General features: G+C 38.3%; 1 protein-coding gene across 12 annotated transcripts in view; it reads left to right on the top strand.

Moving 5' to 3' along the window:
• The window catches only part of Sgce (sarcoglycan epsilon), a 72,516-nt gene extending 47,804 nt beyond the window's left edge, over positions 1–24,712 (top strand). For 4 of the 12 annotated variants that reach the window (XM_034519405.2, XM_034519397.2, XM_034519402.2 and 1 more), the window contains 7 exons: positions 5,261–5,423; positions 8,060–8,271; positions 9,212–9,238; positions 9,945–10,133; positions 21,346–21,389; positions 22,252–22,286; positions 24,421–24,712. In XM_034519405.2, the coding sequence (XP_034375296.1) occupies positions 5,261–5,423; positions 8,060–8,271; positions 9,212–9,238; positions 9,945–10,133; positions 21,346–21,389; positions 22,252–22,286; positions 24,421–24,471 (721 nt within the window). In that variant the 3' untranslated portion in view covers positions 24,472–24,712. Of the gene's footprint in view, positions 1–5,260; positions 5,424–8,059; positions 8,272–9,211; positions 9,239–9,944; positions 10,138–21,345; positions 21,390–22,215; positions 22,287–24,420 lie in introns of those variants that run through there. The other 8 variants (XM_076913057.1, XM_034519401.2, XM_034519406.2 and 5 more) reach the window with 5 other exon arrangements.
• The last annotated feature ends 875 nt before the right edge of the window (positions 24,713–25,587 follow it).

Raw genomic sequence — 25,587 nt, forward strand, 5'->3', positions numbered from 1 at the left:
GATGAGTAATATTTCATTTTCTGGATGTGTCACGGTTATCACCCACTGAAAGACATACAGATTGTGCTTAGCAATTGTAGAGAGTCTGTATTCTTTCTTCACATATGTGCAAGTTTTATGTGGAGCTGGGCCATAGGGTAAAATATGCCTAATGCTGTAAGGAAACCTCAAACTGTTTTTAAATTGGTTGTACCATAGTTTGTTACTCCAGCTGGTCATGTGAGTTCTGGCTGATGCTTATATTTCAGTGTTTACTCATTATGACCTCCCATTGCTGCTTTAGTCAATTTTTCCCTAGTAATATGTGATGCAGGACATCTTTTCATCTTTATTTGCTCTCTGTATCTTGGTCAGTTCTCTGTTAAGGTTTTTCTCCTTTAAAAAAAAAGTATGTCTTTAAAATAATTATTTTTTGTTTTTTTGTTCCCTTCTTTCCACCCATCCTTCCTTCCTTATTTTGAGACAGTCTCCAACTGGGCTTGAACTCACTAGCTGGGAATGGCTTTGGAGTCCTGATTCTATTGTTCCCACTTCCCGGATACAGGGCTTACAGATGTTGGTTGCCAAGCCAGGTTTATGAGGTGTTAGAGATGGAACCCAGCACTTGGGCATGCCAGGCAAACAGTCCACCATGAGCTATCTCCCCCAGCCCTGGGACACTTTTAAATCAGTTTTGTTTTATTATTGGTTTATGTTTGATAACAGCTTTTTATGATGTAGGGGGTTTGCAAATATTTTCACCCAGGCTCTGGAAACTTTTCTTGACAATTTGTTTAGTATGAGAGAAAATTTAAATTCCTCCTCTTTAAAAAACAAAAACAAAAACAAAACAACAAAAAAAAAAAACCCCAAACCAATTCCTTTTATTTCATGAACTACTCCCTTAATGCTTTGTTTCAGAGAATCATTTCATATTTCTCTGTGTTACTTTCATGCGATTTGTACTTCGCTTTGTCACTCCTTCTAAGGTCACCCTTGTGAGGAATACAAGTACATATGGCTCAGTTTTAGATTTTTTTTAAAAACTCATTTGTTCTGGCACCATCTGTTGAAAAGATTAATTTACATTAGTCTATTTGTCCTTGTGTTGCATCAGTTAAGGGTGCTTATGTAGGGCTGGCTCTACCTGCTCTTACACTGCTTTCATTACTACAGCTTTGTTGCAAGTAGGATAGTTTGAGTTCTCTGTCTTTGCTTCGGTTTCAGTATGGCCTTTGATATTCGGAGTCTCTTGTCTCTCTCCCGAGCTTAAGAACCATTTGTCAAGACCCACAGAACAGATCGCCAGGCTTTGATTGGCATTTCATTGAGATTATGGATGAATTTGGAAAAAGTCATCATTTTCACAACACTGAGTCTTCTTGATAAAGACATTTCTCCCCTTTAGTTTTGTTTTCTTATTTCTTCCATTGGGTTTTGTTTTTCTCATATATGGTTTGAATGTATTTTTGAAACTTTTTATTTAGTTTATTTTTGTTATGTCTGATGTCAGTCTTTAGTGTATTAACCTTTGTATTCTGTAAACTTACTATAAGGCATCATTGGTTCTGAGAGGCGTTTTGTCCACTATTTTGGATCTTATCCTTCTTGAACAAAGATATTTTTATTTCTTTCATCTCAGCATGCAAAGAAATTCGTTTTACTCTCTGACTTCCTTAACCAGGACTTTCCACTACAGTGCTGAAATGGGAAACTTCCGAGGTTATTTTGGGTTTTGTTTTTTACTGTTTTACAGTAGCTATTTTGATTCTAAAAGAAGGTTCAGAGTGAGATTAGGATATTCCCTCCACTTTTAATTTATGAGTGATTTTATTGCTTGTGAATGTTTGATCTTGTCAAATGATAGCTCTTAATGAATAGTGTCGTTCCTTGTGTAATTCACTAATGTGATAGCTATTTTAAGATTTCTTTTCATAATTAGGATAGATTGTACATAGTCACCTTTTATAATTTTCTTTAAACATTTTTTAATTCAATTTGCTGATTCTTAGTTTGTTGTTTGTTTTTCATTTTGTTTGAATTTCTAATACACTCTAAAACTCACAACCTAATGAGTGCAGTTCTGGTTCCCCTGCCTCAGCCTGGGAAGTGTTAGATTGCAGGCAGCATCTAGAAAATGCTTTCTTGGCTTCTGTATTCTGAATGCCATTGAAGCAAACTAGCTTTATTTTATTAAATGTGTGAGGAAGCTCGGTGTGTGATTCTGCTGTTTTCTGCTGAGGGCTGACTACTGGCCAGTTATCGTTCTGGATTGTAGGTCTACACAGGTTATCTCTTTGTTTTACTAGTATGGGAGATGAGTCTCCTTTGTAATTGTTTAATTTCATCTGTACAATCAAATTTGGGGTATGGAGATGATTGTGGTATTTCCTCCATGAAATCTCTTATAATTCATATTATTTATTTCTTGTACTATGGACTTGTAAACCCCACGACCACTTGTCTTATCAGAAATTCAAAGAATCATCTTTTCATTTCTTTCATTTTCCCCTTCTGTCTTGTTTCCAACCCTTTTTTTCCCCTGATTTTTTATTGTTGCTTTTTATTTATATACTTTGGAGTTAAGTTGCTGCCTTGTTTTGTTTGCTTCCTGAAGTGGAAGTTTGTGTGATTGATTCTAAATCTTTCTTTTTTCTAATGTATGAAATCAGCACTATAAATTTTCCTCAAAGAACTGCCTTGGCTGTTTCCCTAAACTTTTGAAACCTTACACCATTCTTTTTATTTATCTAAAAAAATATTCTAAAATTGTTCTTTAAGACTTGTTTTTGGGTGGCCTTATCTAGCATCACTTGGTCCTGTGGAGGCTCGATGACCCAGAATAGGGGAACGCTAGGCCACTGAGGCAGGAGTTGGTGGGTGGGTGGGGGAGCACCCTCATAGAGGGAGGGGGAGGAGGTGATAGGGGGCTTGTGGAGGGGAAACTGGGAAGGGTTATTTTATTCATTTATTGGTTTTATTTATTTATTTATTTATTTATTTATTGGTTATTTTATTTATTTACACTTCAATGTAAATAAATTGAAGTAAATTACATTGAAGTGTAAATAAATAAAATAACCAATAAATAAAAGATTGTTTTTGGAACTCCGGTTATGTGGACAAGTGTTGCTGGGTCTCGTTCAGAGACTGTTCTGTGTTTTTCATGCTATGATGTTTGCCTTTGTTTGTTTATTTATTTATTTACTTATTTATTTTCTATTGGACTGACACCGAGGAAAAGGAACTGCTGAGCAGTTTAAATGTGGGACTGGGGGAGTTTCTCCAGCTCTGGGTATAGATCTCAGTTTTAAGTGAGCCTGTGCCTTGGGGCTGAGAAGTCTTGGCTTCTCTGTAATTGACAGTTGGCAATTGACAGTTGTAATTAGCAGCTGACAATTAAGTTAAGGGACTTCATTGTCTCTCTCCCAGGTCTGCTGGACTCTTACATTAATCCCAGCATTGAGCCCCTGCTTAGTTTCTCCTGCAGGTAGGCCCTTTTAAAACCAGAATTGTTTATTTCCCTCTTTTCCTGCCAACAACAAGAACACCAAAGAAGCTTTTTCCCAAAGAAGCTGAGCCAGGTCTGCCAGTGAGAACTAAGTTCAGGGTCCTGAGTAACCAGACTGCTCCAGAGTTTGTGACTTTTGGTCTTGTCCATATTGACCCTCCAACAATACCATAACTGTAGCTAAGGCTTTCTGTTCCAGAATCTTAAGGGTCCCCTCAGAGACTGTGGCTTTTAAACATCTCTTTCAGGAGGTTTTGCTTCTCCGTTTTCCATCGTTGGTCTGCCTAACTCCCGGGGCATTAATTTGTTCTAAGACTTGTCTTGAGGGCTGAAATTGTTCTTTTTACAGTTTACTCAGTTTGTTGTTTGATTTGCTTCATTAGGCTATGGTGGTGATTGCTGATATTCTACTGTGTTAGCTAGGTACAAACTAGATTCTATCTTTGATCAGTTTTGATGCTGATTTTGTATTTATGGCCTGAGATGGTAGTGGTGGGACTTAATTTTTTTTTTTTTTTTACATTTTCATGTGGATAACTAATTGTTCTAAGATTATTGATTGCAAATATTATTTATCTTCCTTTAGACTCTTTTGTGACAGTAATCCACTTAACAAATATTAGAGTTGACTTCTAGATTTTTGGCTCTATTTCATTGACTTCTGTGTCTAACTTCAGGACACACTAGCTTTATGTTGTAGCTTTGAGTCTATTTGCAAACTTTTATTGAGCTTCCTCCAAAGTTGTTTCATTTACTGGAAATTTTTCTTTTTCGGCCTTTTGTTTTTCTTAAACGTTTGTGAGTCTCTGGATTGGCATCTGAAGTATTTCTCAAAGACAGCTGGATCCTTGGTAGGCTGGCCACACTTGATAAACAGCTAATCCTTATCTTTTAAGGACAGAAATTATGGTAATTTAGAAACTTTTTTTTGTTTTTTCCTTCTCTCTGGAAAGGTGATGAGATGCCTATCTTATCGAGATTCCCTGAGACTGCCTCAGTGGCAGCTGCCACTGTGGTCTGTTCAATTGTGAAATCTGGTTTCTCAACTCAGGAGAATTCTTTCCCCACAGTGCTCAGGGTACTCTTGAAGAAAACATGTTTTGCTTCATTCTTGGTGAACAAACAATAATTTTCTCTTATATTAACTTCTTAGCTGAAGAGAAGAGAGCTGAAATGAAACCAAACACAAAGGGGTCTGTGAGCTCGGAACCCTGACAGAGATGTCCAGTGGAATAATGAAGTCAACAGAGAGCTTGGCTCCTAGAGGGTGTAATGTAATAACTGCAGTATGAGAAAAATCAAATGAAGAGCCATTACTTACAACTATTATTTTAAGGTTAAGGTTATTTTCTTAACAGATTTATCTGAAAGAGAATCTTAATGTAAGTAGTCTACCAAATATAATGATCAGGCATATAGCATGTAGCTAGTTTGAATTCAATGAAAGCATGAAATATAACTTCCAGACCTTCACATAGAATAGAAAGAGTGCCTGGTATACCTAAGTATTCAGTAAATATTGGATGAATACAAGAGTGGACAACAGAAGGCCCCTACATGAATCACTGCTTTGAAAGCCTAGTCTCCTATCTCAGAGATGATTCTAGTTAATCCCTCAATTCAAAAGGATAAATCTTGCTTTCAGGGGTAAATTGTTGTTTTTTTTGTTTTTTTTGTTTTTTTTTTTTTTTTTGTTTGTTTTGTTTTTTTTCTTTTTCTAGTGTTTTCAATTTTCCTAAAGGATAACTTGAGAGTTTCATATATTTGCAGTGTTTATGTCATGGTTGGTGCCGATGTTGCATTTTCTTCTTGTTTACGAGAAGTTGAAAATCCGCAGAATCAGTTAAGATGCAGTCAAGAAATGGAGCCTGTGATCACATGCGATAAAAAGTTCCGAACTCAGTTTTACATCGACTGGTGCAAGATTTCACTGGTGAGTTTTTTTTTTTTTTTTTTTTTTTTTTTTTTTTTTTTTTTTTTTTACTTTGCTTTTGCAAATTTAATTAGTAATGATGTGTCCTAGGTTTTCTTTGTCAACTGTGTGGACTTTGATTTGAAGGATTTAGCAAATTAGATGAAGGTACATCCATTTAAGGAAGAGTCTCTGCCACCTCTGTACTCCACCATTGATTAGTTGCTGAGGCTGGATTAGCTTGGCGGGTGGTCCAGATGAAGCTTTTGGACATCCAGGATGTGTTAATGCAGCAGACATTAGGGAGCCAGTGTAGTGTGTGCAGAAGGTCTCCTTAAGTGTGCTGCCCCCAGCTCACTTTTGGAGGGAAAGAACGTAGCACAATGACAGTATAGATAGAGCTGTGTTCTGCTGTGACCCAGTGCCCTGCAAACTCAAATGACAGAGCTCAGCAGACATGGGACTACTCTAAGGGAGAATATTTTACCTAAAGCCTTAAAAATACATCTATCAACTCTATAAGTTTCTTTTAAACCACCTTAAAATTGTTTCATTCATTCTTTTGCAAACAGGCAAACATGCCTTGATTTTGAATGCTAAAAAAAAAATGCAAGTGGTTTCACACACACACATACCTATAAGAGACGTATAATATTTCTGTTTTTCTTTAGTGTATGCCTTCTTTGTCTTTCTACACAGCGTTTTGATTTTATTGGGATTCTTTAATGCTTTTATGGACTTTAATGGTTTAATGACCTTTAGATTTAACTTCTGTCAACTTTCTATGATTGATAGCAAATGATTTAGATCTAAGTTTAAAACTGACGTTTGAGCAAAGTTACTGACACACACAAAAAAACTGTCACTTCATGTCTTAGAGAGGCGACTGCAGGCAGCTTTCCAGGCCTAGTGGTGGCCAGGAGAACACATAACTAGCATTGCCATGCTTAGCACGCCCTGTAGCTTTTTGTCCTCTATGCTTTTTCTCCTGCACCTAAGGAAAATTATACCCTTTCTCTGCCTTCTTAAATCAATATATATATATATATATATATATATATATATATATATATATATATTATATTATATACATATGGTTTATGTCCAATCTCTAGTAAATAGTAATGTTATAGAGCTCAATATTTCAGTCATGGTGTTAGTCGCTAAGGCTGTGAGAGAGCAATTACGATCATGATTGCCACACATTCCTCTCAGCAACCAGGAGACATCAGGGCTTGCCAGCAACATTCTGCTCATGGCTGTGCCTGCCGTTATGTGAATTTATGTTTAGCCACACTAACTTCTGAAAGTTAAAACTTGTTTGGGGTTTGAAAGTTTAGATGGCAAGGCTTTTAGAACTGAAAACCTTGAGAATTTTCATTTTAGCTTTATAGGTATAGTATTTATTTAGATGCCACATCATTTCACAAGGCTATTTCTTAAATAGTTTTTTTTTCTTTTTTTTTTTTTTTAATATTTAAGGAGGCTTAAATAAGAGTCATTGGTCTGGGGCTAGATGTGGTGGTGCACGCCTGTAACCCCCATACTCTAAAAGCCTGAGGCCTGCCTGTTCAACCTAGGGACTTCTAGGCCCTCCAAGGCTACATTCTACCTAAAAATAAAATAAAATAAAATAAAAAAGATAAATAGCAGTCATACAACAAGCATAATAAATATTTTTAAGTGAAAACAACCAGGACTTAAATTTTAAAAAGCATAAGGTTATGTTAGACAACCAGTTTCTTAATTCTACAAAGAAAAAGAAGAAGAAAAAAAACTGTAGGAAGTTATTTATCTATTCTTCCGAAGGAGGCAGAGGGCTGATTTTTCTCTGGGTAAGGCGTGGCTAGCATGGCAGAGTGGGCAAGGGGAGTTTTCCAGCAGAGAATGTTGAATAAGGCCAAAAATAATCCTCAGTATTTTTTTTTTAAATCATCAAATGAAACAAATTTCACATGTCTACCTTTTTGGTGCCATTCAATAAAAAACCTCAGTAGAATTAAATGTAGCACAATGAAGGCCAATGGGTAAATATAGGGTGAGTGAGGGAAACACAGTGTGCATAAAATACAATAAAATGTAGTACACTTACACCATTGGGTGGGTCTGTGTTCTGCTCCTTTTCCTAAAATTAACGTCAGCCACTTTGAAGAAAGATGGAGTCGGACATTGTCTTTTCTTTTTTGTATTTCCCCTTTTTCTATTCCACTAACCTTACAAACCATCCCTGTACACTAGCTTACCAGCCAGTTTGTTAAACATTTTGCACTAGATGCTGCTCACAAGAAATTTACATACCGATATCAACAACTTCTGCTTTGCAACTAGCAAGTAAACTCACACACGCATGCGCGCGCACACACACACACACACACACACACACACACACATACATATCTTGAATACATTTGGGTATGTGTGTGCTTATGCAAGCAAGAAGGATAGGAAACATAGGCCAAGAGAAAGTATTTACTACTTTTATTCATACTTGCCTCTAGCTCCAATAAAGAATAACAAGTCAGAATGATAAAGTAATTGGAAAACTAATCGGCTTTTGAAAGTAATTTGTCAAAGACTGTTTTGGTATATCTAAATCTTAGAATGTCCTAATGTTGGTAGCAATTAATTTGATGTACAACTGTCTCCTTTTATATCAGGTTGATAAAACAAAGCAAGTGTCCACCTATCAGGAAGTGGTTCGTGGCGAGGGCATTTTGCCGGATGGCGGGGAGTACAAGCCCCCTTCGGATTCTTTGAAAAGCCGAGACTATTACACGGATTTCCTCGTTACCCTGGCCGTGCCCTCAGCGGTAGCACTAGTGCTTTTCCTAATACTCGCTTATATCATGTGCTGCCGACGGGAAGGAGTGTGAGTACTTTCAAACGCTAATAAAGAATTGGCAAGCCCGCTAAGAAAATGATATAGACGCGTCCATTAAAAACAAAGTTGCATCCAGTTCATAAAACACCCTGTAAATGAGTTGAAACTTTGTTCAGATCAAACACCAATACTTTATTCCTTTAAAAATGAATTAAAGTAGTTGTGAGTCTAGCAAACCAAATTAGGGGCCAAAATTACTTTATTCAGAAATGATTAAGGCTAGATATAAATTCATGATGGAAAAACAGTCCCAAGAATAATTGAGGCTAGACACCATGGTTATGCAAGCCATCATGTGTGAGCAGAGACAGGAGTCTATTGACATGGTAATTGCATTTAAATAAATAAATTGTCTTAGTCAGTGTGATGAAAACAGGGTCAGAATTCTTCTTGAAGTCATTCTGCTGTCAAACAGGGTGACACAATCTAAATGTTTAAAATATATTAAAAAAAAAAAAAAAACCCAGGAGTAAATTAATGAAAATAAGATATCATTTGAGTAATGAGTCTTCCCTTCATGAATAGTTAGTACTTTCAGGACATCTATGTCAATTAAGATAATCTCCCGAGGTTACTTGTAAGTCAGAGTAACAAAGCAAAGGCTCAAAAAAAACTCATAAAGCAGCAAGTAACAAATTCTCCATTCTTCATGTAGCCTGATTTCATTATGTCATAGAGTTTATTTCAATCAAGAGCTTGATTCTTAATCTCCATTTTTTTCCATTTTTCTGTGTGTTTCTCATCAGTATTCCATTACTATATGTGTCCTCATCCAAATAATATATAACCCTGGTGGCAAATGCTGCCTGGTTGCCTTTGAGTCCCAATGTCAGCATTGCCACATCCCACAGGGTCCCATGAGCATAGAGTCTTAATGTGCTGAATATCAATGCTATTATTTAATTCATAAATTTTGTTTTGTTTCTAGGGAAAAGAGAAACATGCAAACCCCAGAGTAAGTGTCTTCTTTCCTGTTATTTTCTTTCTCATTGTGTGTCGCTTCTCGGTTACCCATCATGTTCCGCGCACATGTGTCTCATGCTCTTGTTTCTTTCACCATCGCTCACAGTTGACTTCACAAACTCGAAAGCTGCTTTCTAAATAGAGATGTTTAGGCTGGGTAGATGCTAAAAAATAAAAAGGGCTCAAAACCTAAGGCAATCTAGGTAAACAGTAAACCTAAACCATTTCAGATTCAGAATATTAACATGCCATTTATATATAGTATGTGCTCTCCCAATCTGCATTACTATAAACCAGAGGACAGATGGCAAGGCCTTTCATACATGTTTTCCTGAATCTGCAGTAATAACCTACCATAAAATCAAACTTCCATGAGTATTTATAAATGTCCCCACCAGAAGCAATAATTATAAAAAGCTATCTTAGTTTTCTCTTAATCGCAGAAAATAAATAGGTAATTGGTTTATGACACAGACTTTAATATTAACATAGTGCTTCCTAGCTGAGTTTTTAGCTTGAGATTTACATAAAGGTACATGAGATGTATGTTTTTTCTGGACTAGATTATAGAACACACCCCCATAAAGCAATAATGTCTTATCTTTAAAGAAAAAAAAAAGTGACCTTTTCAAATAGGTGACTTATTAGGGTTAGTATATCATTTTAAATACATGTTGTTTTATTTCTTCTTTATGTAGTATCCAACTTGTCCATCACAGCTCTATTCAGAAATCTACCAAGGAGCTTCGAGACATGTCCAAAAACAGAGAGATTGCATGGCCCCTGTCTACACTCCCCGTGTTCCACCCTGTGACTGGGGAGATCATACCTCCCATGCACACGGACAACTATGACAGCACCAACATGCCGTTGATGCAGACACAGCAGTGAGTATCCATGTTGAAGCACCATTGTCAGCATGCATGGAGATTTTACCAGTATCTGTCCTAACCATAGCATTGAGCTGTTACTGGTTTTGTTTGTTCGTTATTGGAGAACACCGTATCAAAATATCATCACTTGGCTTGACAGAAATGTAATAGAATCAGTTCAAGGTTTTGGTTTTTTTTTTTTTTTTTTTTTTTTTTTCTCCTTTAGTACATCAGCATCAATATGTGAGAGGTTGACACTGATAACAACCCAAATGTTGGTCCTAAGATGAATCATTCTGAAAAGACAGGCAGAGGCTAAAATATGACAATTTCATTGCTTTTAAGAGATGATGGGCTTGGTTTAGTTAACTTTTTTTTTTTTTTTTAATCTACCACAGACCTATATAAGCTAAACAACTTTTGTTTCTTCTGTATAAATGATTTTTAAGTTCCCGTTTCTTTCTCTCTCTAGGATCAGTTTATATGTAAAATAAGCAGTCCTGTTTGGGCTCGAAACATACTACAATTATTTTTGTTTGGTTTTGTTCTTTTAAGGCAGGGTTTCATGTAGCCCAGGCTGGCCTTCAGCTTCTGGTTCTACTTCAGCCTCCAAGTGCTGGAAACACAGTCATGTGCCACCATGTCCAAATGAACATACATTTAATTGTAGTCAATTTTTTGTGCCTTAGGGACAATGGTCAGGAAGCCAGGAAGGGGACTTTCTTGAATAGGTATGAGAAAAGATGATGAGGGATTGTATATGCTTAGAAACTAGATTTTTGATATATGAAGTGGTAAGCAAAACTGTCATTCCTTTAGAATATAGCTCTTTTTTTCTCTTTCTTCTTTATCTTGTATTATTAAAATGGGCTAAATTGAGTTAAACTAAGAACAGAAGTCACAACTGTATTTTTCTGCTTCTTCCTAATTTTAAAGTAAATGGAATGGATATGCAGGAAAAAAAAATCTCTGTTCTTCTGTCCCTTATTCCTTCAGGTACACACACACACACACACACACACACACACACACACACACACACACATACCTTTATCTGACAACCATGCTGAACATATTTTTTCTGTTCAGAGTGCTTATTTATCATTATGTAAAATATATGTTAAATAAGATTAAGCAATAATTACGTAGAACAGTGTAAACAGTCAGCCTCCATGCATTTACTCAAAACACTTTTGAAAATAAAACATACCTGTGAATGTTTTCTTACATTTCTTACATCATCTACTTGGGGTAGATGATGTAGGTCAAGGCTGTGTATGTGTCCTTCAATGGTGCTGATACTTTGCATGAATTTGGATTCAGGGTTTTGGAAATACGTATTATACTAGTCATGTACAAATGCAAGTTTTACAATATTTAATTTTACCATAGAGAACATATGTACACATATATTTTCTTTATAAAGGTTAGTGGCCCATTGTTATAGGTTAATCTAAGACCCCATTTACTAGAATTAGGCACTGCCAAGAAACATCAGTAGTTTTAAGAATATTATAATAATATGCGGCTTATCCATCTATTCATTTTTAAGATCATACCCAAATTTTAGAATCATACTTGATTCTTAAGTACTGTTTCCTACGTTGTGTAGCTAGCCAAAGAAGTGTTCATACTCTTCAAAACTTAAAGTTAGTAAGTGTACTTGGAAATCAGATTTTGTTTGTTTCAATTTTTGTGCATTTATTATCCTGGGAGGGTTGCATGCTATAGTGGTTACGAAGTGGTCAGGGACAAACTATAGAAGTTGTTTCTCTCGTTCTGCCATGTGGGTCCTAGGAATCTAATTTAGGTCATTAGCCTCTGTGGCAAGTGTCTTTATCCTCTGAGCTAAGTCACGAGATTCGTCTGGAATCCGTGCATAAGGGTGAGAATGGCTAATTTTTTCAGAGACCACAGGTCTGGAAATGTTTCTGTTGCTGACATCGTGATGTGTTAGAACTTTAGGATGCAGTGGTAGATACTATGATGAGTTGAGGATCTTGGATGTGTGTAGTGCATTGAGGCTAAGTTAGTAAAGTCTAAACGAGACTTGAAAGGCTGCAGCCACTTTAAAAGACATCCTCTCTAGTCATGTATGTTGAGAATAAAATTATCTCCTTAAAAATATTGATTTTCTTGGGTCCAGGATTTTACACTGATATATAAACAAAACTAAATTTTCTGTCTAGTTTATGTATCTACCTTCCTCAGGCCTTTCCAGAGACCATCAAGACCACCATTATGCAGATAAGCTCTTTGCAAATACAATAGGTTATTACATTGAACTTGCAACAATTTCAACATATATGTGTTTTGAAGTCTGTAAAAAACCTTTCTATTATTCCTATTTCTGCTAATGGAAAAGCTCCATTAACTAACACTTCTGAATAAATAGAGTCCATAGATAATTGATGATGTTCACAGTGATTGTTCTGAGGCACCGTGGGATCATCAAGTGTGCCTGACTCATCAGAGGAAAATTAAATTACATTCGGTGTCGTTTCGGTGTTGAGTGTATATTATCTTTCTTTTATTCTTAGAAATAGATAATATGTGCATGGTCTCTATGGTAACTCCCTATAAGCCAGAATATGTGATTAACCTTATTTTCTAACTATGCCAGATAATAGGGAATTTATTGTGTCAGATTCATCAACACATTATTTATTACAGAATTTCAACTTTTACACTTTAACTGAAAACAATTGTTTTTTTTTAAGTTTTATTTTAGTATCAAGCAGACACATAAATATTTTGGTCATTTGGATGGAACAAGATTTTCAAGGTGAAAATGAAATTTATTTGAGCAAGCTTATGGTCCTGTGGCAGGTGTACGCTTGGATAATACTGCTTTGTGTTTCCTCGTTAGGCCTTTGAGATAGGGCTAGTGTTTCAGCCTCACACAGAAGTGTACTAAATCATCTTTCATAAAGAGTTAGATCAGCTACAGAATTTCTTATTTCTTCCTCAGATTTGATAACAGAAATATTCAGCCAAAGCAATGTGCCCAAACACATGAACTTCTAAGTAAGACAGGGCCAATCAAAGCTTTCCTTCAAGGCTGAATAAAAAAAAATATTTGGTCTTTTAACCAAGTCACTCCACTTGAGAAGTATAGAAAGCTTACAGTTGCTATATGTAACTAAGGGGGCTGCCACAGTTATCTCGACATAGAAATTTCCTCTCTCTCTCTCTCTCTCTCTCTCTCTCTCTCTCTCTCTCTCTCTCTTTCTCTCTCTCTCACTTGCTCTCTCTCTCTCTCTCTCTCTCTCTCGCTCTCGCTCTCGCTCTCGCTCTCTCTCTCTCTCTCTCAGCACAATACTTCACTGGGCTCCAGACTAACACCATAAACTAGTTAAAAAAAATAGAGAATAAGCATGATCATTTGTATGTGATAAATATAAGACACCAACAATAGACAAAGATTTATGATTTCATCGTGAGATTAGAGTAGTCACCTTTTCTGATAGCTACTTTGGATAGATAGTGTGTGGCCATCGACCTTAAAGATATGACCTTTGAGCCAGGTTTCAGGCATGGGACATTAAAACAGGAAGGGAAGCACAGATAGGCCTGGGAGGCATGTCACATGCTCAGAAAGGGGGAGCAGGTAGAACATAGCTCCTTTTACTATTCAAACAGCAGAGACAATACAAACACAGGGCGATACTGTCACCTGGTGAAAAGATAGAAGAGCAATTAAATTTGATCTTTGCTTAGAATGACCTTGGAGGTGCAAGGACAGACGTGCAAAGATAATGGAGAGTCTGCAGTTCCTGTCAGTCAGTTTCTCTCCTTAAAACCTCAAGGAACCATCTTCACATGTGGCCATGGTGAGGTTCTTTATGATGGTGCTTTGCTGTTATCCAGACCGTGGACATTTTGTAGATACGAGTTTCCCTGTCAGGTCCCCTTTCTCTTCCAACATTTTATTAAGGGCACTGTACTAAGGTCACCATGTTTCCTTGGCCTCCTCTGCTCTGGGCTGTTTCTTAGACTGAGCAGAGTCTGATTGATTGCCTCGATAGTGTGAAGAATAGCCGAGTGTCCAGGGAGTGGTCCCTAGCCTTTTGTTACCTAGGCCGGTCACAACTTCCTTCCTGCTTGTTTGTGTCTCTCACTGAATACATACTGAATTCATTTCATTGTTACTCTTCCCACGCCCATCAGCGGCTTCTTTAACACATTTTAGTTTTGGAAATCACATTTTGAAGTAATCTTTAAATATAAATCGCCTTGACCTAAAGACTCATGGAAATTGGGGTGATGCTTTTAACTAGAGGCTTAGTCAAAACTCTAGAAGGTATACTCTTTATACAAAGTTAAGTTCGAAGTCACAGAACTTTATGTCCTTGAATTGAAAGACAATCTAATGTCATCTCCAAACCACGGGGAGCCCAGGCTCTCAGTGGGGGTTTTGCAATGCAGAGATCAGCCCTCAATCAGGGCTTTGGAGGTAGGTGAAAGTGCAGGTCTCAGGACTGAGAATTGCAAAGCCCCCCAGGCCTTTCTGACTAGGTGCAGCCGGTTCTGATGGCACCTGCCTTCTCCCACCTGGTGTTTTAAAAGGCAGTTGTTTTTTCCAGTCCCCCAAGGGGCTTGGGTGGGATCCCGAAGTGGGAGGCCAGGTGGACGTTATCTGTACAGTTTGGGCTGTTTGTGAGTCTGTAGCTAGTCATGTGGACATTTCATTAAATTCTTCAGCTGCTTGAAAGAAAAGCCATGAGGGAAGTGAGTCATTGGTGCTGCCTTGAAAACAGTGGCCAAATAAGAGAGAAAAATGTTGAACCTTGAAAAACTAAAATGAATAAAGGGATACAAATTTCTTAGGAAATGTAGTCAATATATAGTCTTATGCCTTGAGAAGTAAGTATTGACTGGAGGATCCCCAATACTGAATTTTCTAGAAACACACCGATGTCTTTTTTTTTTTTTTTTTTTTTCTTCGAGACAGGGTTTCTCTGTGTAGTCCTGGCTGTCCTGGAACTCACTCTGTAGACCAGGCTGGCCTTGAACTCAGAAATCCGCCTGCCTCTGCTTCCCAAGTGCTGGGATTAAAGGCGTGGGCCACCACCGCCCGGCCACACCGATGTCTTTTAAAGTATTTAGGGGCTATATTACTTTTCAGGGGGATGATGTGCTTCCTTTTTTTTTTTTTTTTTTGGTTTTTTTTTTTTTTTTTTGGTTTTTTTTTTTTTTGGTTTTTTGAGACAGGGTTTCTCTGTATAGCCTTGGCTGTCCTGGAACTCACTCTGTAGACCAGGCTGGCCTCGAACTCAGGGATCCGCCTGCCTCTGCCTCCCAAGTGCTGGGATTAAAGGCGTGCGCCACCACCGCCCGGCGATGATGTACTTCCTTATTCCTTTTTGTAACAAGCTCCAGAGCCACTGAGTTTTCCTAGGTGAAAGCAACTTCCTGGAGGACCTTTATGTAATGTACAACATGGAAAGATGCCTCAGACATTTTCCTGTAATATTTTTAACTGGCCATGCAAAACTTGTCCATATTCACCGTACTAAACCTACCGTCTAATCCAGGATAATTAATTGAGTGCCCCTCAAACAGGAGGTAGGCCTTGCCTAAATCTTTTTGTAAATCAACAACTAAAATTGGAATTAAGTCTATAATTAATGCTAGTAAACTAATTTTAGCTTTTATTTGACTATTTTTCATGTGTCTTCTCTTCAGTAATTATGAAACCCAAGTTCAAGGTAAAATTCTACATATTAAAAAAAAGAAGTTTTAATGAAAGTAACTGTTGGTTGAAAATGACGGTTTCAGTAGGTCAAGACGATGGTGTTCCTGTTGACAAGGACTGCCAGCTGCCAAGGATACTGCAGAGCCATGGACTTTATTTCATTTTAGTTTTGTAAATATAGACGAAGAGTGATGGGCTAGCTGTTCCTTGGTGGATTTGGGCTCTGGAGGTCTCTACTGCATCAGGTTAAAGCTCTGATGGATTTGGTCCTGACCTTACACAAGCAAATGGGGAAAACTAAAGAAAATAAAAGAATCAGATGGGGAATTCTTCTTTCTCCTTTACGTATCATATAGAATATAGTGTTGATTTTACTTAAAATGATCCTTTTCACCTTTAAGTCCTTCCCACTGTTGCCAGGCTCTGTAGGACCACCCCCTTACTCTCCTCTTCCAATATCCTGATTCTCTGAACCCCCTCTCCCAGCTCTGCCTAGATTCGCTATCTTTATGCAAATCATTTTGTTTTCTAAGTCTTCAAGCAGGTAGCAAAATAATCGGTTGATAATCCTCCACCTTACTCATAGACTTACTCTACAGGGGAGCCAACAACGTAAGTCACCTTGAAACAGTTGTACAAATAACAAGTAATTGTGTACTCCTCCAAATCACTTATTTACTAATTGGCTTTCTTAAAGAATGACGCTTGTGCAACGACTAATTTGTACAAGTTTCTATTTAGGTGTAGGTAATGAATAGCCATAAAATTGGGAAATAATTTATGCCAATAATTCAGAGAATTACAGTTTCTCTTGGCTTTCTATATGATGCAGCAGTTTACGTATTATAACCTTTCCACAAGTCCATTAATAACTTAATTACTCTAAAGAGTCTTATGACTTCACAAAGGGCCTTTCTTTGAAGGATTATAGGTCCCCTGTTTGAAATCAGCCCCACTCTCCTGCTCAGTTGCTTTTAGTGGCCCGTTTTCTTCAAACATTGGACAGGCTCCCATGTCCTCCACTGCTCCCTCCTCATCACATCCTCAGGATTGTGTGTTGGAGGCATAGGATCCAGTATGCCAGCAACAGGACTCTTAGGGGAACCTCTACTGTAGGTGGTACACACGACCTCATATAGACCAGGTGGACTGGAAATTGCTGAATATCCCAGACTGGCCTCGAACCCACAATCCCCCTACTTAAGCTTTCCCACTTGTTCACACAGATATGTACTCACAAGTAGCTCAACTTTTTGTTGTCATTTAACCTATTTGAACGTGTGAGCCCTTTTAATAGAACTCATCTAATGTTTCATTTGCAGACTTAAGGGAGCATCAACATCATTTAGACTTAGCCAGATGCAGTGTGGGTCATTTTAAAATCCCCAGAATAACTCAAGTGTACAAATGGCTTTCTCATTGTCCAGATGTCTTGTAAGTGTATCTGTTCTTCAACCAACAACTGCTCATCACCCATCCAAGACCATTGTGACTTTGACAATGTAGCCAAAGAAGAGTTCCAGGAAATGACAGGCATGGATTGACTTTGACCACTGATTTTTAAAGAATATTTTATTGAAGAATGTGCTGTGGGGCCCAGCAAGGGTGGGGGGTTCCAAAGGCCTTATCCAAACATTGATTTTTGAGTTTAGGTACAGCTTTTGAAAAATTGGTGTTTTTTAAACTAAGCACTTCCTGTACCAGAACAGAACACTTCAATTCTGACTTTTCCCCTCTTTTCCTTGCAAATTTTGTTGACGTGTGTTGGGTGAAGTATTTGGTATTTAGGTTTCTGTGTGCCTGGAGCTAATGGAGAAGGAGGAAGTGTGTGTGACATAATGTAGGGAAAGTGTTAGAGTAGGTTTCAGTGCGGGACTGGAACTCTGTCAGTTACGCCTGAGGAGCTGAAAGGAGGCTCCTTCCCACCCTCCTCCCCGGGCCACATTTAATTGCATTTGGACTTGTGTAATAAAGGTCTTGGGCTTTTCCATTGTTAAATGCACAGCTGGTTTCTTTATGGCTTCTAAATCAATTATTTTACCTTCATGAAGAAAACCAACAGTCTGTAAACTTTGAAACAAACAAACCAACCAAAAGAAGCATCCCCTAAGCCACATAAGCTAAAACCTAGTAGTAAAACAGGATGTAACGTAAATTATTAAATAATTTCCTTAACCTGGGTGAGAATGGATTTTGTTATTTCCTTAACAATATTTTAAGTGGGACTTATGTTTGTTTAATCACTTGAAGGCATTTAGAAGAGATTATGAGTTTAGGCTAGGCATAATTCTTTAATCCCAGCACTCAGCTGAGGCAGGTAGATCTCTATGAGTTGGGGGCTAGCCTGATCTACGTAGTAAGCAAGAACCTGTTCAAAACAAACAAACAAACAAACAAACAAGCAAAACCACTGGAGGCTTTAAACAGTATTCAGATAGCAGGTGCTATTTTCTACTTCTATCATTATGTAATTTTTCTTTTCTTTATTGTGTATGGTGTGTGCATACCTGTGTGTGTTTGTGTGGGGGGAGAGTGCATATGAATATGTGTGTTCAGATGCACGCCTGGCATGAAACATCTTTTTTGATTGCTCTCTATCTTAGGTTGAGGCAGGGTGTTCCTTGGAACCTGGTGCTTAGTGTGAGGTAGGCCAATTTTCTTCACACATTCTTAGTCTCCAGCCCCTGTCTCCAAGCCCTGAGTAATAACTGACATACCCAGCCAGCATATTACGTAGGTTCAGCAGATCTGAACTCTGGTCTGCATACTTCCATGACAAATACTTGACTCACTGAGCCATCGCCCCAGCCCCGGTATTTGGACATAAGAATTTTGCCTTCTGGGAGTGATTTAAGTGAGGGGTTTTCAAACTCTGTGTCTTGGAGGGGTCCTAGACATGTTTGAGGACTTCAGGTGAGGCAAAGAAATCAGAGGAGACAAGATTCCCAGCTCCTTTGCTCATTTTTGGTACATCAGAGTTTTCTGTATGATTTCAGCTAAGGAATTGCAGTACTAGAGAAACAAAGCATGTGGACACTCCTTACTGCATTAAAAAGGTTGACTCTGGGCTTTATTCTGCCTACAATCTAAACTGTATGTTTTCATAAACTAATAACAATATAAAAATTTGATATAGAATTTACACATCTACACGTTAATAAACATATGCCTGTTACCTGTGTCTTTATAAGTATCTCATTTCTGCATATATTTATTCAAAAATTATTTCATGTTTTTTAGAGTCATTATCAAACTAGGATGGCTCTTACTAATAAAGCAATTTGGAGCAACAAAATACCATATGCAGAAAAATATAATGGCAGTCGGCACGTCTGAATGCATACTAAATGGCCTAATTATCACCTAATTTGGAGGTGCTTAGAGAGTGAAAAACGTGTAGAAGCAGTCCTGTTTATTTTTATTTTCTGCACCATATCTGTGTGTGGTACATGAACATGCATGTTCCCATATGTAAGTGCATGACCCTTATGTGGGTACATGAAGAATGCATGTGTGTATGTGGCAGACTCAAGGGTAATATGAGGAATTTTCTTGGAAACTCTCTACCTTGTTCAGGGAGGCAGAGTTTCAGTCAAAACCAGAAGGAACTGGCCCCTAAACTAATTACCTCTAGCTATCCAGGGGGAGCCCCTTGTCTCTGTCTCCCTAGAGCTGGAGTTATGGACAGACCACACCTACCTGGCATTTATGTGGGTCCTGGGAATCTGAATTCTGATATCATATTTGTCCAGCAAGTGACTAATCCATTGAGCCATCTCCCCAGACCCCAAAGACATGGTTCCTAAGGTGCTTTTTTTTTTAAATTAAAATATGTCAACATTCAATACATTCATATGAAATCTTTTACTCACTCCTAAGAGTAATATGTATCTATTCTATGGTTTTGGGTTTTTTTGGGTTTTTTGTTTTTTTGTTTTTGTTTTTTTGGTTTTTTTTTTTTTTTTTTTTTTGGTTTTTTGAGACAAGGTTTCTCTGTGTAGTCCTGGCTGTCCTGGAACTCACTCTGTAGACCAGGCTGGCCTCGAACTCAGAAATCCGCCTGCCTCTGCCTCCCAAGTGTTGGGATTAAAGGCGTGCGCCACCACCAGCGTGCGCCACCACCGCCCGGCCTATTCTATGTTTTTTTTTTTTTTTTTTTAAAGGGCCAATGAGATGATTTAGTAGCTAAAAGTACCGTCTGCCAAGCATAAATAACCTTTGTTCAGTCCTTATGACCCACATGGTGGAAGGAGAAACTGGCATCTGCAGGTTGACTTCTGACCACACCCATGCGATGGCACACAGGGCCACAAATACACACACAGACACATTTTTTGTAAGTAATGTGTATCACCTGTAGAAAAGACAACTGCAAGCTCATCACGTTCTGCCCCCCACCCCAACAGGTTTTGTTTCAAATAAGGGGCAGATCTCTCTCTCTCTCTCTCTCTCTCTCTCTCTCTCTCTCTCTCTCTCTCTCTCTCCTTCTCTCTCCGTCTCTCTCCTTCTCTCTCCTTCTCTCTCCTTCTCTCTCCCTCCCTCCCTCTTCTTCCCTCCCCCTCCCTCCCTCCCTCCCTCCCTCTCTCTCTCTCCTCTCTCGTGTGTCTGTGTGTGTGTGTGTCTCTGTGTGTCTCTGTGTGTCTCTGTGTGTGTCAGAGTACAGATAGTTTTCTAACTGCTTAAGACATACTAAAGAAGCCAGAAATTGAATTTGCTGACAGATATAAAGAAATATTGAGATGTGTGTTACAGATCCGTGTCTTGGGAGGTCATCTGTCAGCAGTGAACATAGTGGGATGCAAGGGATGAAGAATGTAGATGAAGAAATACGTCAGACCTGTCAGAGGCTCCAAGGGAGCCATGAAGGTGTGGAGGAAGGGAACAGATTTAATGACAGCTGAGAAATGTTCCAAGATCCCAGTGATTGACTTTGGGAACAGAAAGAGAAAGATCAAGGGGGACTCGAAATTATTACTAGTCCAGGAAGGGAAATGGCCTTTCTTGGCATGAAGATAGCATGTTTACTGAATAAAGGTGGTGATATGCCTTCAAAGCTGTTACAGCGTGCCAGTGATGATGATATGGCATGATGATGAGTGTACACACGTAGACACATATGTGTATGCATAGATACAAACCTGTTTTATGATCTAGACCTAGTTTGAAATTGTACTCAATAATTTAATTGCTGGCATCACTGTGTTTATATCTTTATCCACTGTTATTAGCTGTGTGATTCTCAAACTCTAAGGCTATTTCCACGTATAAGAAAATAAAAAAACTAATAAGACTTATGTCTTAAGAGTCATGAGGGAGTTTGGTTCTGGCTTGCAGTGAGAGTGGACATGATCAGAGATTACTATTTGTCTTCCATTTCCTCATGTATGAACTCCAGAGAGGAGAGCAGAAGTTGAGCCCATTGTCTGAGTGGTACCTCTCCGGGCCCTTTCCATCTTAATGTGTCGTGTCGTGGTCTCTGTTTACCAGTGTGCAAACACATTTTTACTCAATAATGTTAATCATTTCTAGGAACTTGCCACACCAGACTCAGATTCCTCAACAGCAGACTACAGGTGAGTACTAAGATGCTAATTCAATGTTTATGGATGAAGCTAATATAGTAAAAGATTATCATAGCACTCTCTAATTGATGACACCTTTGTCTTCATCATGGAAGGCAAAACAGTTGTATCGTTCCTTAATTAGACTGAGAAGCTAGGAATAATGGCTCAGACTATTGCATAAATTGGCATCAGAACGACAAACAAAGGGTAAATGATCTTCAAGCAGCAGCATCCGTGGAGGTCTTGTCTAATTAAGAACGACTGAATTCAACTCCCTTTCTACAAAGGAACTCCCTATTATTCCCTTTGGTATAAAAGATTTTTAGCTTGGATGGATCCGGGATTTGTCTCAGTAAGTGAGCAGGTTGAAACTGACTCTCACAAAGGGCAACCATTGTGACTAATCGCTGAGCCTTCAGGGCGATCAATGAGAAATGGTTGGCCTGGTTTTAAAGCTGCTTTAAAAGGCCATTAGAATATGATCAGCGAAGACAAGATGGTGGACAAATCTCCCCGGGCTGTTCTGTTACCCCAAGACTTGCTTTCTTTAAGTTCATTTCTTTCAAGTGTCCCTAAAACTTTTCCACAGCCAATTATTTCATTCATTCTTAACTTATTCACGATTGTCTACTAATTAGTGGTTGGTTCCTAGTTCTAATTGCCAGGCAACCAGTAATGCCTTTGTTCTTCTTTTGGAAAGCAAGAGAAGTTCTAAAAATGTAAGTTGAGTGTGGAATTCTAAGTATGAATAGTGGCTTTGTGGTGGGAAAAGCCATTAAGTGAGTCTCCAAAAAATGCCAGCCACATGTAGAAATGTATTGATGTTTTCATTCAGAATTATCTCCTCTGTTACTGCTTTCGGGAATTTAAGGAGATTTTCGTTTGACAACTTTTCAAAGATTTGAGGCAAGTATAATAAAGTTTTTCATCAGATTTTAATTATAAGATGATGTTTATCAGAATTGTTCCTAGGGTTTTGATTGCTTCGTTTAATTAAATGCTAATGTGATTCAACTAGACCATTCAATATATTGATGGGTGGTGTGCTTCTGTAAACATCCAGGAGACTGATGAAGAAACAAACTTAGTTATAAATATCCTGTCACTGAGAGAGGAAAACTTTCAAATTCTTATCTCTAATTCCATGCCTGTCTTTTTAGAGAGAAAAAAGTTAAAGGGACAGAACTGTAACAAAAATATTATAGCACCTTTCTCTCTAACCGCGGAGGCCTGTCTCTCCTGAGATGTCAGCTTTCTGACTCTTGCTCGCTTGAGACATGCAATGAGTCGAAGTCACAGAATTTCTAGGAAAATTGTAAATAGTTTTTGAGACTTGTGAAAAATCTAGATTTTTAACTGTTTGCCTACTAGGAGAATAGACATCTTGACTGGGTGCTCTTTGGGAGTTATCAGTAAATGATGGTACTGGTTTGTTATGTTGGGATGCTGTGCTCAATACGGGGCAGCTTTCCCTGATGGAAGGAACACACAGAGCTGAGTACACCTGATTTAAAGGGCTTTCCCTTGGAGGTCTTTTGACCTCTTGACCTCATTTTTTCCGGTATTTTTCTAAAAAGATTTTTGGGGTGCAAGCATTTCAGTTGAAAGATTTCATCTTTCTGGTTAGGATTGATCTACTACTTTCTTGATTTCTTATATTTTCTGCACGTCGACTCATGTTCTGTGCCAGAGGGTGCTATCTCCTATCGGCTGTTTTGCTGTTACTGTTTTCTCAGTAAGCCTCTCAGGGGTCTGAGTGCTAAAGGGAGAGAGACCTCCCATAGATAGCCTTCTGTGTTAACTATGAGAGATTGTTCTTTCTGCCTCACAAACATTCAAAACTAAGTGGTTGTAAGGCCTCCTGGGGAGGGAACTAAGGGACAGTTATAGCCTTTATTCTCCTTCTATTCGTTTACATTACGATGTTTTTCCAGGCTTCCAGTTTATTCTGTTGCCTAGATCTGGGGCCCACTGGGTATTTTCGAGAGTACCTCTGAGCTGCCCTGCTTGTCTCCCTGTTCCTCTCAGCTCAGTGTGAAGGGGCTGATCTGTGCATGATTATTGTGAAACAGCAGTGATGGGCTTTTTCTTTATAAGGGCGATGGGGACCCACAGTTCATCTTTCAGGGGAAAAAAATCATTTTATTCGTAGCTGCCTATATGGACTTTATTGGGTGAAAGTTGATTTGCAGCCTGTTTCATGCAGTTAGCGGTTGTCTTTTAAATTCCCATCAAAAGTTTAGCAACTGAACTTGCTGGTGATGCTGCGTTGCTGGGCCTGAGCACTGAGTGGGATAACAGAGCAGTTAAGGGCGGACAATGGCACTCCCTTCTGGACTAGGTCCAAGGCTTGGTGCTCTTTCAGGTTCTCTCATTCTCTCTGTCCTTCCAACCCATGTGTCAGTTTTGAAGCCTCCGTTGAAAGGTACAGTTACATATCCCGCAGCCAACCTCGTTCTGCTTGTTTATTGTGAGAGAAGTTTTCAGGCTTTTTGAGAAAATAAAACATTACAGCCTGGTTCAGGAAAAGTACTAATTTAGAATTAATCTCTTCCTTCCTTTCTTCTTTTTAAAACCAAACAGAAAAATAATGCAGCATAATTATTTTTAACTTAAGATGATAGAAAAGTTCTCCTTGCAATCTAGATTTCATGTGTGTATAACATATGTGTGTGTGTCCTTTATGATACATATGGTATATGATACATATGATATGATACATATATGTATGTGTCCTATATACAACATAAAGCAGAAGTGAGTCTGTTTGGGTCAAGGCAGGGGTTGGGTGGTATGAAGAGGACCAAACTGAGGGAAAGGAGAATTAAAATAAAGGTGATAAAGTACAAATATGAGCAAGGTCCAAGATACACATGTGTGGAGACATGACGCCATCCACCATTTTGTATGTTAACCAGAAAATTTAGTAATAATATAATATAAACATTGTGCACATTTTGAAAAGAGAGGCTGTCTTGTAATAAGTGTAAACGTGCCATATCCTGCCTAACTCACGCTCACATTGTCATCCCGGTTATAGGTAAATGGTATCCCTGAAGAAAGAAAACTGACCGAAGCCATGAGTTTATAATCATCAGCAGCAAAGCAGTCATGTCTCCCTCCCTTTCACTTCCAGCAACGCATGAGCTTTCCTGACATCCATTGTGCATGTCCACTGTGTTAAGTACACGCCAAATGCTACACTGTATCTCTCATTTACTAATGGATTTTTTTTTTGTACTTCAAGCATTTTTGAAAATTTATAAGACATCAATGACTTTATATTTGTTACAATAAAAAGTAAACTTTAAAATAAATATTAATGAACCCTAGTGTGTGGTAAAAGTTTCTTCAGAAATGTATTCAGTTGCCTCCTATGTGGTAGAAATCTATTAAATGGTCACTAGGAGCGGGGTCATTCAACAGGATTTTTTATTAAGTGCTTCTTATGAATTGTGTTCCAAGTGAGCAACCCATTTAAATAATGCTTTAACTCCTGCAGACTGTAGAGCCTCTTGTTTCATTGTATTTTATAGAGTGCTTTAGAGTGAGCATAGTGGGTTTTTGATGGAGAATAGAACATACCCAGTTTATGTAGGGCAGCCCAGGGTGTATACTTGGCTTTATAATTGGATGTTTGCAAGCCAGGGTCTGTTCCACACAGAGAGAACATTTACTAACAGGGCTGTAGATGAGTTCTGCAGTGTCCACCATGGGGAAATTCATGTTCCAGACTTGGTGTCTTCCTCATCCAATGTTCCTTCTGCCTCATGACTCCAACACTGTTGGGCCATCATGGATACCTGCTAGTGGCCCTTTTAAAGAAGGCGTTCTTACAGAAGACCTTTAGAAAATTAACATTATCAAGTGAGCTAAGTCAGATAAAGATGAGGTAAGCTCATGTAATATTTTCCAAATAATTCCTTGTTACTTTGGACCATTCACTTCCAGATCCTGCATTTTTAGGTATTAAGGCAGTTGCTATAGCTTTTAAGGTTAGCTGTTTAATCGACATGTAGTGTTCAGTCTGATGACCAGATTTAACTGCCTTTAAAAAAAAATATGCCTGCTCATTGGCGCAAACACTTCTAAATGACACATATCCCACATTGAATCTTCCTTGTTTCCAGGGATTAACCTGGAATGAAAGTTTGATCCAACCAATTCATAGTATTTTGTTCCCCTGAAGCCATGTATCATGTGACAT

The sequence above is a fragment of the Arvicanthis niloticus genome, chromosome 15, assembly GCF_011762505.2.
Source record: "Arvicanthis niloticus isolate mArvNil1 chromosome 15, mArvNil1.pat.X, whole genome shotgun sequence".
In the NCBI taxonomy this organism is placed as follows: domain Eukaryota; kingdom Metazoa; phylum Chordata; class Mammalia; order Rodentia; family Muridae; genus Arvicanthis; species Arvicanthis niloticus.